Source organism: Leguminivora glycinivorella, chromosome 11, assembly GCF_023078275.1.
Source record: "Leguminivora glycinivorella isolate SPB_JAAS2020 chromosome 11, LegGlyc_1.1, whole genome shotgun sequence".
NCBI lineage: Eukaryota > Metazoa > Arthropoda > Insecta > Lepidoptera > Tortricidae > Leguminivora > Leguminivora glycinivorella.
Window position 1 is genome coordinate 17326910 of NC_062981.1, and position 22153 is coordinate 17349062.

Consider the following 22153-nt stretch of genomic DNA (forward strand, 5'->3'; position numbering starts at 1 on the left):
CCCTAAAAAACCTTAAAATTACGTCATTTCGCGTTCGTTGTTATACGAGATGCCATTATGTCTTTAAATGGTTTGGACTGTAATATTAAAATCGGTAGGTTAAGTTTATTTGGAGAAATATTCCAAGGTGGCAGATACTCTGAGCGTATATGACGGTTCTAATGTTGAATATTAACAACAACAAGACTCCAAAAAATCGTTAACTCAATCCTCATCGCCACCCTGTAGTCCTAAAAATTCTGTGAAAAAAAAAATTGAAAAAGATAATCTTACAGGGTGGTCTTTTGAGTCCAGTGCCCTATAAAGGGGTACACTATCTTTGCTTATTTAGATTTTGATTTTCCTAGTTTGCTGTACCTTTCATATGTATGCAAAAGATTAGTTAATTATTTATGTAACATCGAAGTTTGTGATTCATCATCATCATTGGCCTTCTAGTCTATAACAGACTATATACTTTTTTTTCTTTTTTTTTATACAAGCAGTGTCACGTGGGGCGACAACGTTTTTCATGGCTGTGTAAGCCAATACGGGAGCGACAAACACGACCACAACTCTGGCAGGTGTAGTGTGCACTTGGCGAACACGTATCGCGCTGATGACGCTTGGCGCGCTTACTTGCGAGTGCCGTAAACCAAGCATTGTCGTGGATTGTACGTCCGTCGAACACCAGTTTGCGCCACTTGTCTCTGTCTTCGGCAAGCTCTTCCCATTTGTGGACCGGGATGTTGAAGGCTTGCATGTCACGCTTGGCACAATCAGTCATTACAGTAACTATTTTCTTTTGATTACGATTAGGTAGGTACTTTTATATCTAAAAATGGTTGTTAACATGCTAGAAACATCGTAGTTAGGTTTCATTTGCAAGAAAACTAACTTTAAATGACATTTGCGTGTTTCGTAAACGATTTGGAATTCATCGCTCGATAAATAGTTGGATTGATGAACATTATTATGATCATTATTTAATACCACGGATTCATAAAACGTGTATCAAATGGCTTGTCTTTGTTCATATAGTCCGTTTCTTACAAATACATTATGATAATATAGACTGATATGGTGCTTAAAACAATCAGAAATCTTTTATTATCGATGTGGTGGCCGATAAGTATTTACGGATTCCAACTTCCAACCTAAGACCGTTTTCACATTATCCGATCCGATATCGGATGTCGGAAGGATTTCAATAGAAAAAATCCAAGATGGCGCATGTAATGTATGGGATATCGGTCCGACATCCGATATCGGATCGGATAATGTGAAAACGCACTAAGTCGTGCGGTATGACCATTTATTGCAGAAAAAGTCGGTCAGGAGCAGCGAAAAGTAGTTAAAACATGGATATGATTGATATCTATATTAAAATATCAAAAAGCATTGTACTCTGCCTTAAGTATGAATGGTCTCATTGTAATATTTATTTAAAATCGTAAATATTGTGAGCGAGGTACGATAAATACAGAGAACCGGACGTCGATCATCAAAACCGCAATGTGCGAATATGTCTACATTAACATTACTGAATAGAACTGTATGGTTTATTTCTTTACTCATACCAAAGAGGATCGAGTATTATAGAGAGTTACTGTCAAAGTAAAATGTGCAATCACAGTGCATAGACTACCATCTCTTGACACAGGCTTAAAACTTTTGAACCTCAGTTTTGACAATTTGGGCCATATTCTTAGCTTGATATGTGTTAAAATGTCAAATATTAATATTAGCGCCATCTAGCTGAGCGTACCCCAAAGGTGTAATGCCATCTAGGCCACCGTACCTTTTTCTGTATGGTACTGAGGTACGTTTCTTTCTTAGACTTTATCTGTCTATACGGAGTTAAACATATATGTCTTTGCTCATACTTATTCCATCGAGCGAGCATCACGCGAGCTCACTAGGCCACGTCTTTGCCTTTGGCTAGTCTGTGGTCAAGAGTAAGCCCATTTATAATAAAAAAAAAACCTCTTACTTCTCAGCCACATTTGACTTACAGCCGTACCCATTCGAAACACTCCTCATCGATTTAAAAACGATACGATACCGATCTGTCATTGTGAAAAGAGATGTTTTCAACTGTGCAACGGACATTTTCGATGTCGTATCACTGTGAAACAGCTGCAAAATTGTTCGAATACAGCCGTTAAAAAGAATCGCAAAGTTACGAGCGGCGCTGGAAATATATAGGGAACTAGAGCCTTCATCACTCCGCCATCAAACGGATCCCGTTCAATCTTACGGAGTTGCACTATTACTTGCTTAATTGTAATTCTCACTACAAGCATTCGAAAGGCTAGAAATTTTACGATACGTGGTTACATACGATCCCACGCCAATTCCAAAACGACCTATGAAATCTACTCTGTAAGCGTTATAAGCCCTTTTGAGTTTATGTTAGAGTCGTCTAGGTTTATAGAGGCAGGAATACCAAACAGTTAATTTGTGTCACTGGTTACAGTACTCGTTAGCTCGAACCATTTGCATAATTACCGACAATCAATAAGCCTACATTCATATTGGATGGAAATTGCTCAAAAATAACTGTGGAGATCTGTATCGGCCAGGGAGATGTAATTTTAGCTGTGCTTTTATTTCACACGATTTTGGCCAAAGAAAAGAGTTTTGATTATTATCACTCTTAACGTAGGTTCGTGTGTATATTTAGATATGAAGACAAGGTAAACTACACAACTGTGATGGGTTCTTAATGGCAACTATGAGTTGGTCGGTTTGTGACCGCGATAAGGCAGCGTATTATGGGTACTAAGGGAAAATGTAGTGCTTCTACTTTTTTCAATTCTTCGACAGGTACTATAAAGGTTTTATTATAGATAATTAGTCTAAACTTACTGTAAAGTTGCTCTGCAAGCTCCGACCGTCGCCAGGGTGCCAACGGTTGGTCTGAACAGAAATATTCACTCTCTTACTAATGTCTTTTACGTACTTCACTAAGTTTCGCAATAAAAGTCGTGCACGGCTTCCGAATTAAGATAAAAGAAAATTCAGCTCAAAAGGCACTTGTCAAACGTTTCCAAGTTACAACACGGTTATGTAATGCAAACAAAACAACTGCGACATGAAGATATCAAGCGCTGTGACCAATCGATTTCATTATATCACACGATTTCCAGAACGAACCTTGTGGTCAATTAGCCGCTCGGCGCTTTCTACTCCCCCCCCCAACTAACTGTTCGACCATAAACAATTATTTTCGAAACCTAACCAGACTGCAATACGGTTAAATTCGACACGACATTTTTTCCGCAAATTATTTAAGAATTTTTCGCAAGTGTCACCTTCATACTCGTAAAAGCCTCTGTTTTTATGCGCACTGGATGTCGTTCAAACACTAAAGCCGTTTCGTTTTAAAGCGCCAGCTGTTCGCCCCAGTGAAACGGGCGTAAACAAAATCGCACTTGGAAGTTATCAGACAACAAAGTTAGCGATCGATCGTGCCCCATATGCACCACGCGTAGAAATCGAAAGCGGCAACTTGGTCCGCAACGCAACCCTTGCGTACAACTTGTCAGAGCACCCCGGTCATTGAGGAAACAGGGAGCTCCGTCCCGCTTACGCGTGACGCACATGTGTTGTTGTGTCTCGCTCGACACATGCGTAAAGGGTCGTGTCGGGTTAGGCACGTGTCACGTACGGGCCCATTCACACCGGCGCACACACGGGGGCGCGTCTGTGTGGGAGTCGCCGCGCGTTGTCTATGGTCAGGCTCGTGCTCGCCGTTTATTTTGCAACGAGATTTACAACTATAACTGTAAATTAACTTTATCGAGCGGACCCGAATCTAGGTCGTATGGAATCAGCATTAATTATCGCTTTAATCTAAGACCGATGTCGGCTGTACGTACAATAGATCACATGATAGATAGCGGCCGGCAAGGACACGGTAACGATATCTAGACGCCATAACTGCTACCTCTCGCCAACTAGGTTAATCCATTGTTTCAGCCGAGGCACACGCACGTCGATGTGGGGAACGATTAAATGGAAAGAAGTCTAGGCCGATGATGCTGCGACTATCCTTGCATTGTTCGAGACATCGCGTGTCCAATATAAGTCCTCATTACATAAATAATATAGGGTGTAAAGAATACTGATAAGCGGGGCTTCAATATTTATAAGGCTAGCTTTGATTGCAGCTATAAAGCCTTGTCCTAACTGAAGCGACTAATGCGACTATATTAAATACCAGTACCTACCTATTGTCACTGTTATGGGCCTGGGGCCTTACCTAACCAAGTTAGTTCTACTTGCAAAAATGTAATTGTGGCATAGGGTGTCATAGACTATTGAAATGCCCAAAAGCGTTTTGATTTTAGTTACAATTACAATAGACAGTTTTGCTCTATTACACATGGACTACACGGTCTACATGGAAGATGGAAGTAGAAACGGAAACAAAAATAAGGAAGCTTTCGGCGGTAAACTACAGCAAACGTAAACAATTGATAAGTAATGTCTCAATGAATTGGGCCTGGAGCCAGTTTCCTCATGACACACGCATCCGAGCCGTGCAAAACAGTTTCATATAAAAACCATTCCCGTGACTAACGATGACGTGTGACTCATTATCGGTTTAATTGTAATTTCATAATGACACTACACCGTTTCCGAATTAGCGTTCACGTTTGATTGTAACAAGAACACATTAGCTGAATCACACACGGTGGGAGAGTTCAAGCAAATTATAGCTAGTAACGTGTTAATTTCGTAAGCTCGCACCAATTTGGGCATTAGCTATTGAAATGTATTTTCGTTAACTTCCCATGTTACATCGTGTGAAGTTTTTGGCTGCAGCGCTTTCTATTGTTCGCGTTCGCGCCGAAATGAGAGGTCGATCTTATTGTCTATGCCCAAATAGTGAGGAGCTTTAATCACTCGATTCAACTCCGTTTCCGATGCTCGATTTATTGCCCACATGACGCTTCAAACTTCATTGTTATTTTAGAAATCGGAACGGCCTAATTAATTTCGTTATTAAATTTATTATCTGGTAATAACTTGTCTACAGTGAGCCGCGGTTGTTTTGTTTGCATGTCACGTCTCGTTTTATAGTAATAAAGAACGGGGGTATGTGCTCTGCGGTCTGTCGATCGTATCGGTAATAGTTCGCTTCCGTTGCGTATGTAATGTAATCTATCATGTGAAAGAGCCAAAACGATTGTGGTTATTCGCGAGAATCGATTTAAAGCGGATAAAGCTGCGAATACGAATAAAAAATCGATTAGATCGTTACATTTACTGTACTTTCTCTGTGCATAGACCGTAAAAAGTACAAAAGTGAGTGTCTAATAAAAACTAGACTTTGTCAATATTAAAAGGAAAGGCTAATACATAATAAAATAAATACGTAGACTTATTTTCAACAAGCAATTATCTGAAGATTATTTCTAAGTTGAATAACCGTGAAGCTTACTTTGTATTCATGCAAGTAAACAAAACAGAAAGTGACGTGAATGTTCTATCTCGTATTCCAATTATAAGTCGATACAATCGAGTATGCAATCGAATAACAAAAGAGTAAATTGTCTATGGGCGTCTATTTATCACGGCGCGTATCGTATTGATATAGAAAAAGGTTAGATTGATTCCGGCCAAATTGCTGTTTACGTTTACGTGTGTGGTGGGCCGCAGGTTTGTGACCGCCATTGTGTTACATTACTCATGTGCCTGACTCATGGTCGCCCCTCGCCCGCTAGTTATAATAACATAGATACATTTGTAATTTGTAATGAAATTACCGAGAAATAATGTACTCAGTCCCTAGAAGCTTTTGGTTAATTACATTTATTGTAATGATGTTGGCAACATAGCGTATGAGTAAACAAAGATGTAAAACAACATAAGTTATTAAGTTAAAAAAAAACAATGTCGAAAGCCATGTTCCTTATTCAAAGTTCGGTTGCCAGTTATGGTTGTGATTGACAGCTGCATATCGCGATACCACCATACAAAATGGAACATTTAATTAACATATATCTAATCTATGTTGCAATATACAAAACATGCTCGAGCCCCGCCACGAAATTGTGGTTTCCCGCGGTTCGTACGAAACTTTATAATCACAGATCAGTAATCCGATTTCGTTTCCTTGCCGACCTTTGCGGCCGTAAAAAATCAAGTCTCGGACGCTCGTCCCTTTGTATCGTTTTCGTTACATTAAGTAGGTTGCGAAGTTCAGTAGCGGGAAAAGTTTTTTATGAAGGTATTTTCCTTGATTCTGCAGAATAACATTTATCTGTGGTAAAGGATCCCTTTCAAGGGTCAATAAATCTGGGTACGATGGGTGGCGGCGGTAAGTTTGAAGCCGTTTAACGGTGCTGGCCGTTTTTGCCGGGTGCATCGTGACGACACCGACGTGGCCGACGATTTCATGTGTCGAGCGCACTTTTTGGTCGCCGGACTGTATTTTAATTGCTTTCTAAACTCCATTCGTCACTCAATTCCCATGGCCGCCGTGAAATCGACTAGCACACGTAGATGCATGACATGTAGTTTTTTCGTGGAGTTTTTTGTGTTTATCGAGAGAGAGATCTGGCGTATGCGCCGGTCATTGTGTCGGTGAGAGGCCGTTGCCGAACATACTCGTGATCTTATTTCGATTCTCATTCACAGAACGCTCATTCAAAATTTGAATTTTACGGCTAAAATCAATTACGGTCGTGTGACGAAAATATATGTTGTGTCGGTAGCAGAATCTTCCTGCGCGTACATTTAATAACGCGGGCACAGCGGGTAGATATGAATGATATGATCACGCATGCACATCAATCTCTTGGTTCGTCGGCACCTCTTTATCGTTAACAAAAAATGGAGTTCTTTCTCAGGCGGACAATGGCGTCTGGGCATATCACTTGTTATTAAATTCGTATAAGATTAAACCTAATATATGATTCGAGTTCCGGTTGCGTGTAACAGTTTTTTGTTGTTTAAAAGTACGGTAGTTTGGGATTTGGAGCAAATTAACGTTCGTCGTTGAATTTTCTAAAGAAAATCAGATTAAATACCAAGTACACACGAAGTACAAGTACAAACATAACAAGTTTCAAAAAGCGTATTTTTATTTGCTTTAACGTAAATTTCGCAATTCATTGTTGAGTAAAGCGAAGGTATAAATTTCCTTAAGGGCCACACGTATTGCACAAAAGCGCATTTTTAAAGGAAAACCAAACAATTCTAAGTACACAAACAAAACATGACAAAACATGATGAGTCCTACGAGTCACGTCACATATGCCGAGTACCTACCTATACCAAAAATCGTATGAATTGCTACATACGAGTATCTACTTATCACCAATTAGGTTTTTTTTTGCCTGGTGGTCTAGTCACAGTGGCCATGAAAGAGACTAGTCCAATTCAAACCTCGACTACCGGTGGATTCGGTCACTAATGTCACTATGTCTATTACTGTACCTATATCTATGTATTTCGGTTTATAAAATTTTTAAAAATATTACTATTATTGTTCTATTGCCTTCCATTGCATATAAAAACCCTCCCCGCTCATCTTCCCAGTTTCAAAACTACATCTGGCCAATTTTTCAAAAAGGAATCTTAAACAACTGTCATTAAAAAATAATTATGACGTCTGGTTTTTACGACTGCAAAAATATTAGTTTAACTACTAAAGTTTAATAATAAATATAAAATTAAGCTTTAAATAAGTACAGACAATCTTATACGGCAAGTATCTTATCAGATCACGGGTGACCAGATATATCTCGAATTTATCGGGATGTCCCAAAATTTAGTCTTCAGTTAAACATTTATCATTGAACAATTGTAGATTTTTTTTTCAGACTTTTACAATGCAAATTCTGGTTAGTAAAGATTTACATGTTTACTAACCAGAATTAACCTTGTTTACTAATTAGTTACATTCAATCTAGAATATTAGTTACGGTTTCTTATTTAAAACTCATACGGGGCATGGTCAAGTTACAAGTCAACATAAACCTAGCCCTCAAAGGCACGTCACCGTTTGATTCCCAGATAGCATTCAACTGATCCAACAACACACTGACTGCATAGTGCGTCGTTTCTCAGCCCTGACAAATACCCTCTGGTAATTGGGAGAACGCGCCGACGCCGTCCGCACCATATATTAGACGCTTTACGATCCGCGCGCCGTATCAATAATCGCTTATTGAAAGCTATTTTAATGGCGCATGCGCCTTAATTTCTGTATAACGTATGAGATACGCGTAGGTAGATCAAGTCTTAGATATCGCAGAAATTATCTCAGTTTGCGCGGAGTAGGTGTATATTTGCTAGTAAAAGCGTCTTTTTTAATAATTAAAAAAGTGTATATGTGTGATATGTGACGCGTCGTATATCAAACGCTTTACGATCCGCGTACCGTATCAATAATCGCCTATTGAAAGCTATTTTAATAGTGCATGTGCCTCAATTTCTGTATAACATATGAGATATGCGTAGGTAGACTAGGTAGGTTTTAGATATCGTGGAAATTAATTATATCTCAGCCGAGATTATGAAGGTGTATATTTGCTAATATAATTATTATTTTCATTAAAAAAAGGGTTTTTGTGTGGTAGGTCCGCACCACCTATTAGACGCTTTACGATCCGCGTGCCGTATCAATACTATCAACAATCGAGTATTGAAAGCTGTTCTAAAGGTGCAAGGGCCTTAATTTCTGTATAACATATGATATGCTTTTGCGTAGGTTTGAGTTAGTTATCGCAGATAACTATTATCTTAGTTTTCATGGTAAATAGGTGTATATTTTGTAGTGGCTAGTAAAAGCTACCTAGTTTTTAAAATAGATAAAAAGGGCTTGTGTGTAGGAATTGCACTTAGTAACCTTTGATAAGTCTGAAGCTGAAGCTATCTAATGTAGTCAAGTGAAAAGGATAAAAAAGGTTTTGAAATTGTATTCTAAAATCTTAAACAAAAAGAACAAAAAAACCTAGTTACATAAAAGTGTTATAAATTAATATACCTACATTAACAAATGTTATAACCTAATTTATGTCAGTTTTACGAGTTGACGTTTAAAAAAACCGTATATGGTGTCGGCGCGTGCGCCGAGGCAGAGAACATTTGTCAGCTCACTAATGGCGCTATTCACACCTTTATTGAGCGAATATTATCTTCAAATCTACTATATTAATCACGAGATTCACGACGATGTGGGCGACGAAGGTGGACAGCTGGACACCACAGGAAAGTTCTTCAGACTAAAATATTATTTAAAAAATACTAGGCATTTTTATTTTGACAATGTCATATCTTCTTTATTTTATAGGTGGCAAATAGTAGGGTGGCATGGGATGATTTAGAATACTCTTTTCTTTAGATACTCTTTCGTTATTCGTATTACATTATTCGTGTTTTCACAATTTATGTATATTCAATGCATCTTCGGGCTACGTAAAATCTAGATTATTTGTCATAAATTGTAATTTTACACAGCTTGATCCCTGATTAAGATATTAATCCTCCATTTACATTTATTTTACGTCTTGTATGTTGTGGTACTACATTAAAATCATTAACCACGTATAAGAGAGTTTTTTTTAATTTTATTATATTTGGTTCATATTATTTAATTTCCTGTAATGAAATAATACTTACCACATGGTCCACAGACCATGTGTTATGTATTCGTCATAAATTGGCATATATTATTTTTTCCTTATTATTATGACAAGCTGTATTGACTGCGTATAATACAATTAATGTTTCAATGACGTATCTCATTATGAATTGCAAAACTTTACTTGTCTGCGACTATGTCTAACATAGTGACTAACTTCTGTTTTTGCACAAATTACCTTTATACAGGATATAAAGTATGTAAACTAACGAAAACCATTTACTGTAAGTAACCCGTAAATGTCCAGGTGATACTGAGAAACTTTTACTATGGAATCAACCCCGAAATCACGAAAATATCTTCTGACAGTTTCATAGGTAGTTTTATTTTATAGTAAGTATTTCCTATGGGAGAGTAAATTTTTATTTCGCGTTTTGGGTGTTGGTCCCATAGTAAAAGTTTCTCAGTATCACCTGGACATTTACGGGTTACAGTAAATGGTTTTCGTTAGTTTACATGACTGTATATAATTCTTCCTAAAAAGCCAAAGTCAAGTGGAATTAATAAATGAATAAAAAATATTATCTGTGTATGTAGGGTTATTTTTAGTATGTTTTGAAAAAAAAAAAAATTTTTTTTTCAGGTGTTTTCCAAATATAGATAGGTATGTGTGAATGATATACCTAGTAGGTAGTATGTTTAGTTTCAACTGGTATTCGAGATGTTACATATGTCATATAATTCTGTTAGTTCCAGAAAGTACCACCAGGCAGCATTTTCCTGCCATAAAACACTACAATAAAATTCTCCTGAGGAGAATGAATGGAAAATTCACATTAGTACAAATGAGCACAATCGAAATGAGGTCAGCCCTACATTACTTTATTACTACCTATTGCCAATCGGTAGATGTCACTACAGAATCCAAATTTATTGCTTTTCACGTCACTCTTATGTGACCATAGACAATACTAAACGTAATTTAGTCCTAAAGACCACAGACAAAGGTGTAAAGCTAATAGGTAATTTTGATTTATTATAATTAGATATTTAAGGGAGTCTAATATCACTCATTAGGTTTAGTAAACGTGTGTTATGGGGTGTAAAATAGACAATTTCCTTGCAGGAAACATTAAGTTTTAATATGGTAATAGTTAACTATTGCGTATCGATAATATGAAAGGACGGCAAAGTGTGATATAAAATGTTATAGCTGCTACTTAGGCACCTAATATGTTTTAAATAAGATTAAGAAGTGACAGATTAAGTAAGTAAGATTAAGAAAGAATTCCATCTTTTTTTTTTTCTTTTTTTTTAGTTTATTCAGAAACCAAACAAACAGTCACATAAACACATTATATATTGGCAATACAAAAATGTACTGCAAAAAAAAAAGAAAATAGCTACAAAAGACCTGGAGGTTCATAATTGTACATTCTAAATAATGTTTACTTAATGAAAATATGAAAACAACATAACGTAACGTAATACAAGAAAAATGAAACTCATACAACATAACATAACCTAACGTAATTATGTTTTTAAAACAACTTACGTTTAACAATATTTTTAGAATAGCCAACGAATTTTGGAAACAATCAACATCAAAAAGGTGTCTATTATAGTAGCTAGGAGCTTTTTATTTTAAAAGTCTGTTATGACGTATTTTTTTTAATGAATACTGAGTAGTAAATGATTAAATAATATACAAACACATATAATCACGCCTGTATCCCATAAAGGGGTAGGCAGAGCACATGAACTACTAAGTTTCAGTGCCACTCTTGGCAAAAAGGGGTTAGATTAGATTTTTAAAATTAAATGGCCTCAGTCCCATTGGTGGGACTATTTTGCCAGTGTTAAGGTGATATAAGCTAATTGTTTTAGATTTTGGTACGGTAAGTACGACAGTGTTCGTTAGTTGGCACTTGTAAATTGATAGCTAGATTTTACAAGGGCACGTGGACTATCGGCCGTTGACGACAAAAAAGGGGCTAAACGCGTTTCGAGATTAATTCTTCATCAGCTTCTCACTATAACATTAGTTTACTGCATAATAAGCTATCGATATTACACTTTAAACAAAATTAATGAGCAAAAGAAGTAGAAATTATTCACGACACGATACCGCTAAGATGGCGCCCGTACCGGAAGTCCCAAAAAGGGGTTGAAAGAAATCCAAATTGTGACATTGCAGTGACAGGTTGCCAGCTTTTCGCCTACGCCACAATTTGACCCCTAACCCACAGTCGACTTCTACGACACCCACGGGAAGAATATGTATTAACATATTTTTCATATTTTAAGGAAAAAAAAAGAATATATGTAGGTATTCTAAATAAATTCTAATGCCTAAAGGACACATTTATATAAAAAACTGTACATAATTTATTTTAATACACATACCGATACCTATTACTTCTAAGACCGCGGGTTTAAAGATAATAAATGTAAAACATTCATAAGCACTTTGGTAAACAACTATTAGGAAATCACGGCTGCTGCTATTTTTAACCCCCGACGCAAAAACGACGGGGTGTTATAAGTTTGACGTGTCTGTCTGTCTGTCCGTCTGTCTGTCTGTCTGTCTGTCTGTCTGTCTGTCTGTCTGTCTGTCTGTCTGTTTGTCTGTGTGTGTGTCTGTCTGTGGCATCGTAGCTCCCGAACGGATGAACCGATTTCGATTTAGTTTTTTTTATTTGAAAGCTGCGTTAGTCGGGAGTGTTCTTAGCCATGTTACATGAAAATCGGTCCACTAGGTCACGGTCGGGGGTTTTTCAAAATTTTAATTGCATATGTATTGAAATATTTAACGACTGCTTTCTACGGATGTTTCTATCGATATACAGTTGTAAACAATATACATATGTAGTCGTTTCAATAACGAGCGTAATACTTAATTTCTACGTTGTAAAAATCGCTGCGGAAAACTTTGCATGGAATTTTGATTTTATTTTTAACCGACTTCAAAAAAGGAGGAGGTTCTCAATTCGACTAAATTTTTTTTTTTTTGTATGTATGTTACTCGATATCTCCGAGAATCGTGGACCGATTTTCAAAATTTTTTTTTTATCGAACGGGTATAACCCCGAGATGGTCCCATTGGCACCAAGTCGGGGTCTGATGATGGGATCTTGGAGAAATCGAGGGAACTCTTCAAATGTTATAGGCACATGTAATGTTTTTAGTGTATTTTTCAAAGGTACACCAGTATTTACGCCTGATGGTAATAATTTTATGTGGCTGAGCTGATGATGGAAGGTCAACTCCTCAATGGTTAGGAGTTAAAGGATAATTCTTTCACTACTGTACATATATTCGGACTGATACATATAATATCACTAGGAACCACTAAAAATCAACAAATAAATTACTTTTTTAACAAAAAATAAAACCGCCTTCAAAAAAAGCGTATAATACGGAGAAACTAAAAAGCCAAATATAATAAACCTTCGAATTCAGATTTCTTATCGGATTGCAATAATCTAAACATCCAAATTATAAACAAATCAATTATTTTTGGAGTCGGGGCCAGCCTGCGTATGGTTGGGTGGGGCAAACAGGAAATAGCAAGGCGACGAACAGGTCTGGTACCGACTACAAAAATAATTGATTTGTTTATAATTTGGATGTTTAGATTATTGCAATCCGATAAGAAATCTGAATTCGAAGGTTTATTATTTTTGGCTTTTTAGTTTCTCCGTATTTTGTAACACGCTTTTTTTGAAGGCGGTTTTATTTTTTTAGTACGACCATTTAAAACCTATAAAAAGAATTCTACATTTTATTAACACTATAAGGATCAGAATTAAGTCGTGGTAAGTTACATGTTCATAAAAAATCATGTAGGATATTAATAACTTCAAAGCAAATGTTCGTGTGACCATAATTTTGATTATCGCAGGACATTTTTTGCATCCGTTCGATTTAATCGTCAATGATTGCTTGTTTAAAATTATATTGAAGGGTAGATCTCATTTCACCTTCAAAATCAATAAAGCTCCTGTGTTCTAGATTCCTTTTGACCCACTGAACAGTATCTTGTATACATATAAAATCATATTATCTTTGCTATACTACCACTTTAGTATAAGCAGATGTAAAAGAGCGCAATAAATACTGATGGACATTTATGTGCTTTTCCATAGCAAAAGCGTCCTTATGCTTATTGCATACGGTCCTTTAAGTTATGGAATATCATATATAAAAGATGTAAAAGTTGGTCGCAGAATCGAGCCCAAGGAATATTAATACGCGTAGCGGGTGCATTTGCGCCCAGACTGTTAAACCCACATATTTCATGTGAGCAAGTGTTTAATTATGTAAACTACTCAATTACCTGTACCCAGTAATGGGATTATGCTTGCACCCATGTAATCAGCAAGTGTCTAGGTTGTAAATTTCATTTTTACAAGGGCATATTTACTGAGTCGGGGAGCTTTCGTCAAGTTATTTGGTCGAATGATAGCGCAGAATTGAATATTTATTGCTTTATTATGAGGAAGCGATGAATAGGTCGGCGAGGCGACCACCCATTCATGTTTTCTAACTATAAGGGCGCGTTTGAGACTAGACAAAGGTAAAGTTGCCAAAACAAACTTTTTTATTTTCGGCGGTTGGAATCCAGCCATTATTTTAGTACGTGAATTACGTGATAATCTTTGTGCATGCAAAGTAGGTATAGGTAATATATCATGAACCATAAACACTATTAGTTTAATTACTAATCAGCTGAATGCAAAAAAACTTGTAAGATTATGATAAGAGTGAACTAAAATACCGCCGCCATTCTAGGTCCGTAACGGAAGGAGCATGTGAAATTAACCTTGTTAGAATAGAAATTGCATTATAGATGGTCTCTCATATCTTCCACTGAACTCGTTTTGTCTATTCCATTCCTTAACGAACCCTTCAATTATCTTCCAATACGCCGATATGCATATCGCTTAATCAATACGAATGCGTGCATTTTGTTTGTCAAAGCCAGCTCACGATGTGGCAACACCGCTCTCACCTTTCACGACCGAGTCACCTGCTAGATAAATCACCTGCAGCGGATAGAAATGTTCACATAAATTATTGTGGCACTATATAACGCATATCATTACCGATACGCCCACCAGGTTTCTAGTGTACGGCGGGCTTTATGCGAATTCAGTTTATGTTTGAATGTTGTTGTTGGTACACGACGTTTTGTCCGAGTTTTGAAACGCATACACTATCTGCGGGTAACTGGAATTTTAACGTATTAAATTTACTAAACAAGAACATATTAAAATGTAGGGTACTCACATATTTTGTCGTAATCGTAAATTTTGATCCTTCCTGTCATATAAATTGTGAAACAGTAACACACAAGTAGCTTGATATCAAATGTCTTTTATAGTATTTATATGCAAATAAGTATCTAAAACCTTTATCTGTTTGAAGTACATATCACAACTACATCTAAGCTTCAAGTTATTCCCACATACTAATCATTCAACATAAATTACTGGCAATCAGCAAAGCGTGAACGCATCCATAAAAACGTAAACAAATAGGATTCCAATTATGAAATTACCCGCCATATAGGTACACGTGTCGTGACGTCAGTGGGGCCAACACAATGGCTGATTAAAATGGCAATTAACGCTTGTCTGTCCCACTGATCTGTATTATGTATGCTTTGAGGCGGGGAAGTGATACCGACTACGGACTGGCCAGAGTGACCAGTACACACATTGGCAATAATTTGGCATGTTATAGGTAGCTATTAATTTTTATTATCGCATGCCTTTGAAAAATGCCAATTCATCAATAATCTACTGTCTTGACTATTGTATTAAATATGAAAAATTAAGTATAAAGTGAAAAAAATTGGTATTTTTTTGGATATGAATTACAAACTTAGACATAACGTCTCATAAATTTTGGAGAAACTTTTTCCTAAGCGGAAACTTATAAAGGTAAATGAAAATAACTCCCAGAAATAGCACAGACAGTTTTCTTGCGAATAAGTACTTTTATTAAGAGTATATGAAACGTGACTTTTAAATTGTTTATTTGAAGAATCCTGCAAGTTTAAGAAACCTCTCGAGTCTGACAAAGACGCACGAAACGTCAAATGAGACGCATGGGGCTCGAGTGCCCTCTGTCACTCTTTCGGAGTTTTCCCTTTTAACTAACTGAAGCATATCTCGGTTAATGTGACTGCAAATGTAGGGAAATATATTCTAAATTTATTTTTATTTAATACCAACAGATCTCCAATGAAAGTAGATATATAATGATATTTATACAAATTTCAAATATTTTATTTGACTGTGAAATGAATAATAGCTTTCATAATTTTTTCTTATAAGTTATGACTAGGTAATAATAGAAGTCATTAATATTTCATAAGAATCGATTAATTTTAAGAAAAAAAAAAAGAATAGAGTATTGATTTCTAGTTTAACTGAATTGCAACTTATTGCAATGCCACTTTATTTATTTTTACTCCATGGAAATGATTGGTGCCGAATTGAACTAGATTAGTGAGATATATATATATAGCATTTACGACCAGTATGGCTCAGTCGGTAGTGACCCTGCCTGCTGAGACGCGGTCCTGGGTTCGAATCCCGGTAAGGGCATTTATTTGTGTGATGAACACAGATATTTGTTCCTGAGTCATGGATGTTTTCTATGTATATAAGTATGTATGTATATCCTCGCTTAGCACCCATAGTACAAGCTTTGCTTAGTTTGGGGCTGAGTTGGTCTGTGTAAGGTGTCCCCCAATATTTAATTAATTATTTATTCTTTTATTTTATTAATTTATGTATTTCTGTCATAATGTTATTTTTTTACATTTTATAACACAGATAACCATGGTAGGTACCAATATATTAACATAAACTAACACCAGCAGTTAATTGTTCTAAATTAATTGTCATTATCTCCCATAATCGCGTTGGTGAGTGGGTCAGGCCGATTGAATGCTAATGCTGCGTCTGCGCACGCGATGGCAACGTTGGCAACCCTGATCAATTATCATGTAGGTACATCTTCATCAATATCGGAGTGATGAGAAGCTAAACTAGTAAATTAGTAGTAGGTCTTACACAAGGTGCTTGCGTCCTTTACTACTATTACTTATATACTGCTTGAAGTGCTTGATAAGTCGATAGACTCGATAGTGCTAACTTTGACAGTCAAATTGGAAAAGAATTTGGGTTAAAAGTGTTGTCAGCTATTTCATTTGCAGAGGCAAAGTAGGTATTCTGAATGCACATATATTATGTGTAGTCATTTGTACTACACTCATATTTCTAATAAAAAGTACCACGGAGAGTTCCATACATGACGCCACCGGGAAACCAGCATTGTCATAAGTGTTGCACCTGTTTGACCACAAACTCTGCAACTTCATGCACCCTTTATTAAAACCTTAATTGACGGCAAAAAAAATTCTCAAGAGTCTTCTAAAGTTTTTGTAAAGGGCATATTCAATTTTTGGCTAAATTGACAACTTACAATAATTTAGTCCAAGTCCAGATTCATTTTGAACCAGGGGGCCGATTTTTGAGTCTCACTGTCACTAAAATACCGGTTGAAAACGGTGAATTGCCTATTATTTTCAGTGACAATTTTCTGAATTCTAACGCCGTGAGACTAAAAAATCGGCCCCCAGTAAATCGATAAATACTATGGTATGGAACACAACAAGTGACGATGGCGACACGGTAAAATCAAACTACCTACTTATATGTAGCGAAAAATATTAATTGTCTACAATTTTTCTAGTAATTTTTGGTGCTAAATTTCATACAGGGTTTAAATTAATTTATTTAAACACAGTCAAGTTCCCTATTGTCCATACACCCGTTGTAGTGTTTACAGAAAGGCCCTCGTTTCCCATAATCCTAGGTGTTGCTCGGGAGTGGGTCAGGCCGATTGAATGCTAATGCGATGCGCGGGCGCCGTCAAGCTCGCGGTGCGCACACGGTGCGAGATGTGAGGACAGTCTCGTTTTTTTTTTTAAATTTTCGCTCGCGTGATTAATAAAATCCTTATTTTGAGTAGAAAAATATACAGTTTTAAATGTGTTTTAAAATAATCTTCTAAAGGAGTTACATTTTTTTTGTTTAAATATAAAATGTATATTCTGCATTTACCTACTGTTCAGGTGTAAGATCATTAACGATTGTCGCACACATCAATTTAAAATGTAAATAATTTAGATTTTAGCATGTCAATAGTAAAATAGGCAATTAAATTATTCACTTCATTTTAAACATTAATAGTTTTAGTTGCGAGGAAAATTACTGTGTCAAACAAAGGTTTTCATATAAATTGTAGGTACGTATAAAAAGTAATTACAAGTAATTAATATGTAGGTGACGTATTGTTTTCCTATCCATCCTCGCGTGTGCGCGCTTCGTGCCAATGTCGTCGCCTGCACAGTTCTACTTTTTTTACTCCTCCTGAAGGTCATGTACCCAATGGTCTGAGACCTCGCGTGTCGAGACATAAGGTTTATGTAAACAATAGCCAACATAGATTCATCAATTAATTCAAATAGCCATCCTTCAGCCCCAGTAAAGAGAAATTAAAAAATAGCCATTTCATTGTTGCTAACTATGGCGAGGTTAATGATTTCAAATGCCATTAGCGTTACAAATAACTAAGCATCGTAAACGCCACACACGAAGTTCTAAAGTAATTAAAATCATTTAACATTCCAAAACTGCTAATAGCTTTAAAGCGAAGATAAACTCTCTTTATTCACCATTTCGAAGTAATCGCTACGGTAGCGTGAAAATAAAACAATCAGAGATAATAAGAGAGCGGTTTAAATTTGGAATTGCTTGACAAGTCCAAGTGAGCACAATCAGGAAGGCCTGTGATTGCGGCGCTCCAACCCCTCATTACATTTACGTACCACCATTAACCATAATCAAGCTCTCATCACACACGGAGATGGAGGAAACAATAAAATATACTCTTATATTAAATTTAACCACTGATTCTGATATTATGACGTCCTACTGAAGCTTGGAAGCTTGATTAAAAATGTACGAGGAAAATATTGGATTTAATAAACGAGTGGAAGATATTATAGAGATGTATACGTATAAGGAAAACCACACCGGTGATTAAAGTAAAATTCGAATGCATTCGAAATTTGATTTGAAACTTGACAAGTGCGGAAACGTTCACAAATCTCCCCCTCGAGTCCCAACACGCGGAGTGCGTGCAACCCTTCATTACTACCCACGGCATTATGGCGCAATCAAGCACATACGCGAAACTGAGGAAACAATAAAACAAAATTGACGTATAAAACCACTCCTTGAACTAATTCCGACCGAGGTTTTAAACCTGTCGTATAAAATACATTATTGACGTGATTTGTGGACGGTCCTGCTATACCTTTGTTATTATGATTGTCTCATTATTTAGATGACAATAACTTAAATATATGTGTATATCACTGATATAATTGCGTGGTTAAAATGAGAAATTAAACAACTAATTCACACGGTCGGGATCTGTCGTTGATCCAGATTGCAATCAATTACACCTTGAACTCATGAATATGTCAATCATAACTATATGTATACATACAGCCTTTTTACGTGTTTCGCCAAATACATTAAAATGATTTGAAAAGGCAATATATTTTCCACGTCTGTGTGGCATTGTAATTAAAATGCAATCCCTTCGAGCGTCATCAATAAAATTCGCCGTAAATATCGCGAGAACTACAGCGTTTTCCGCTGTAAACGCGTTTAGAAATCGAAAAGGGATCATAAAGCAAGATGACTGCTCGAATTGCTTCCTCTTTCATACGAGCAAAGAGACCTCGAGCAATAATTATTGAAGTGTAAAATTTACACTGACACACATTTACGAGGACCATACACGGCGGGTAGAATGCAACGCCATTTAAAACGATATTTTACGGCCGGGCCAATGTTTGCGATATGCTAAGTTAATGGACTTTATAAAGTTATAACCTTTCACGCGATTGACGAGATAATGCACCCGACGCATGAATAGGTGATCTTAATTTTATCTCAGATGTGAGGTTCCGGTCAATATAATCAGTAGGTAGCTTAAAGCGATAATGTGATCTTGTGATTCCACCGATAGCGGTACACTGTAATTACATTAGCTCACGGCATAATTAAGTGAATCATTACATATTTTCGCATAAAACGGCACTGATATAGGTCTAAGGCTTTAGATGTGTCACTTTCTCCCCATTAAAATTTAATTGCTTATAAAGCTTGCGCATAAACGATATTTTATTCTAAATACGGCATTACAATGTCACAACAATGATTAAATTCGTGACTCGTGAGCTGAACGGAATATGTTTGAAGTGAGATATTTTCGTGAGTATGTTGGTATCACGAAGCATGCCATTATCGAGTGTGAGGAAACCTGTGCGGTGGGGTGGAGCGTGATAAATCTCAACTCGTGAACCACTGGGGTTAAACAGTAGGTTATTTAAAGCGAATTTTGTGGGTCGCGAGGGGCAATGACGGAGAGCCGAATTATGTTAAGCCTGACAGGTTTCGGAGAACAATAAACTAATTCTAGAATGTGTTTTATAACGTCACGTTCCCATTTGACTACGATACTGAAGCACGCATCTGATAAATTATGATAATGACACCTAGTGACACTTCGTGTTTTTAAATGATTAGTGCATTAACGTCATCTTGTAGATGTTTCTCAGTATTATCTAATAAAATGAATTTTAAGCAGATACTTATCCCTGCGTCATTTATTATTATTATTTATTCAATGAATATACATGTGGATACAAGAACTTTATTTTAAATATATTGCTCCACAAAACTATTTATATAGTTTGACTGTGGAGTCAGAGCTTGCTAATATAACAAAACAAAAATATCGCTATATTAACCAGAATTATGTGTGATTTAACCCATGCCGTAATTATGTGTGATTTAACCCTTTTATTGCTAACGTGACACAGTACCTTCTTGTAAGAATCTCGTTAGAAAAAATCCTACCTAGGTTCACCACTATAGTAATATCTAGAGGAGGAAAACAGATTTGTGTATTTTGACATCAAAAAAACGACAAATAACTTGTTTACGTATAAAATAAAAAGCTAACCAATGTAGCGTTAACTTTAAGATCTTGATGGCGAGGTCAGTTTTTATTTACCGATTTACCTATCAGGTGCGTAATTATTGCTCATCCAGAACAGCCTTGCTTTTAATATTGGCCTTAACTTTTTATAATACAACCTTAATAAAGACTCGTGTAACTTTTTAATATACGTTTTTAATTGTCTCATAATATGGGGCGGGACTATCCACGACACTGCATATCGATTTGGACACCCTATTATTTTGACACATTTCTAACATGACAATTGAGCCACGAATTTGAAAATGAAGTGACTAAAACAACTAACAAACAGTCTATTTAAAAATTCGTCTGGTCTTGTGGTCTTATTATTTTGAGAATGTTGTTTGCGTGCCATGGCCATCTAGAATAATAGGTTATTACAATGTGAGTACTTACTGTGAGGCGGTGTGAGGGATAGGGCTGAGACGGCTTGCGGCGGCACGGGCGGGTAGAGGTCCTGGTGCGGCGGGAACATGCGGGGCGGCGGCGGCGCCTCCTCGGCCTCCTCCGCCTCCTGCTTGGGCGGCGAGCGCGGCCGCGCCAGCCGCACCGCCTTCAGCCCGCCGTCGCCGGGCGAGCGCCGCATGGACAGGTTCTCCGGCGTGTCCGACTCCCCGAGCGGCGCCGCGGACGCGCCTGCTTCCTCCTCGGCTGCGGACTCGCGGGGCTGGCCGGCGGCGACGCCGCGGGCGGCTCGGCCGCCGCCGGGCTCCGCGGCGTGCACGACCGCGCGCTCTCCTCCCGCTCGTGGTCCGCCAGCCCCGCACTTGCAGCGACTCCCCGGCCCGTATCACAGTCCCTAGCTGCTCCTGTGCCACAGACACCTCGCCGCGGTACATAAAGTCCACGACCGCCTGCACCTCCCATCCTTGGAAATCTTTCAACACGATGACCGGGTGCTTGCAGGGGTTCTCGCTGAAAATCCGCCGGAACAGCGGGCTGCAGGCGCCGAGCAGCACCTTGTGGGCGCGGACGCGGCGCTCGGCGCACACTAGCGTCACATCGACTAGGGTCTCGGCGTGCAGGAGGGCTTCGAACGAGCGAAGGAGGTGCGCTTGGTGGTTATTCCAGCGTAAGCTGTAATGTTCCTCCGGTTTCTCTTCCATGCTGCCGTCGGACGCGCGTGCGCGTACTTGTAACCCTTTCGCGTTTCAATTCCGGCGCATAGCTCACTGAAGTCAAAAGTTAGTCACTCGGTCCGGTTCGTAACACTGCACACACTCTCGGGCGCGGACGTGCGACGCGGTCGGAGCGCGAGCGCGGAATGCGTGATCAGACGGGCGCGCGGAGCGGCGGTGTCGCGCGAATGCCGAGGCGCGCTGCGTGCGCCGGCGGGCAGTGGCCGCCGTGGGGCCGCCCCCGGCCCCGCCTACCCCCCACCACCCTCCGCCCGCACACACGTGTCACATTACCCGAATACCGTCACATGTGACG

At 38.0% G+C, this 22153-nt stretch overlaps 1 protein-coding gene across 1 annotated transcript in view; it reads right to left on the reverse strand.

The window, feature by feature from the left end:
• LOC125231376 (protein jim lovell) overlaps positions 1 to 21825 on the reverse strand; it is a 33456-nt gene extending 11631 nt beyond the window's left edge. Inside the window, exons 1-3 of the mRNA XM_048136820.1 lie at positions 21557 to 21825; positions 21116 to 21495; positions 2851 to 2901 (exon numbers count right to left, since the gene is read on the reverse strand). Coding sequence (XP_047992777.1) covers positions 2851 to 2901; positions 21116 to 21495; positions 21557 to 21825 — 700 coding nt within the window. The remainder of the gene's footprint in view (positions 1 to 2850; positions 2902 to 21115; positions 21496 to 21556) is intronic.
• Positions 21826 to 22153: the final 328 nt, after the last annotated feature.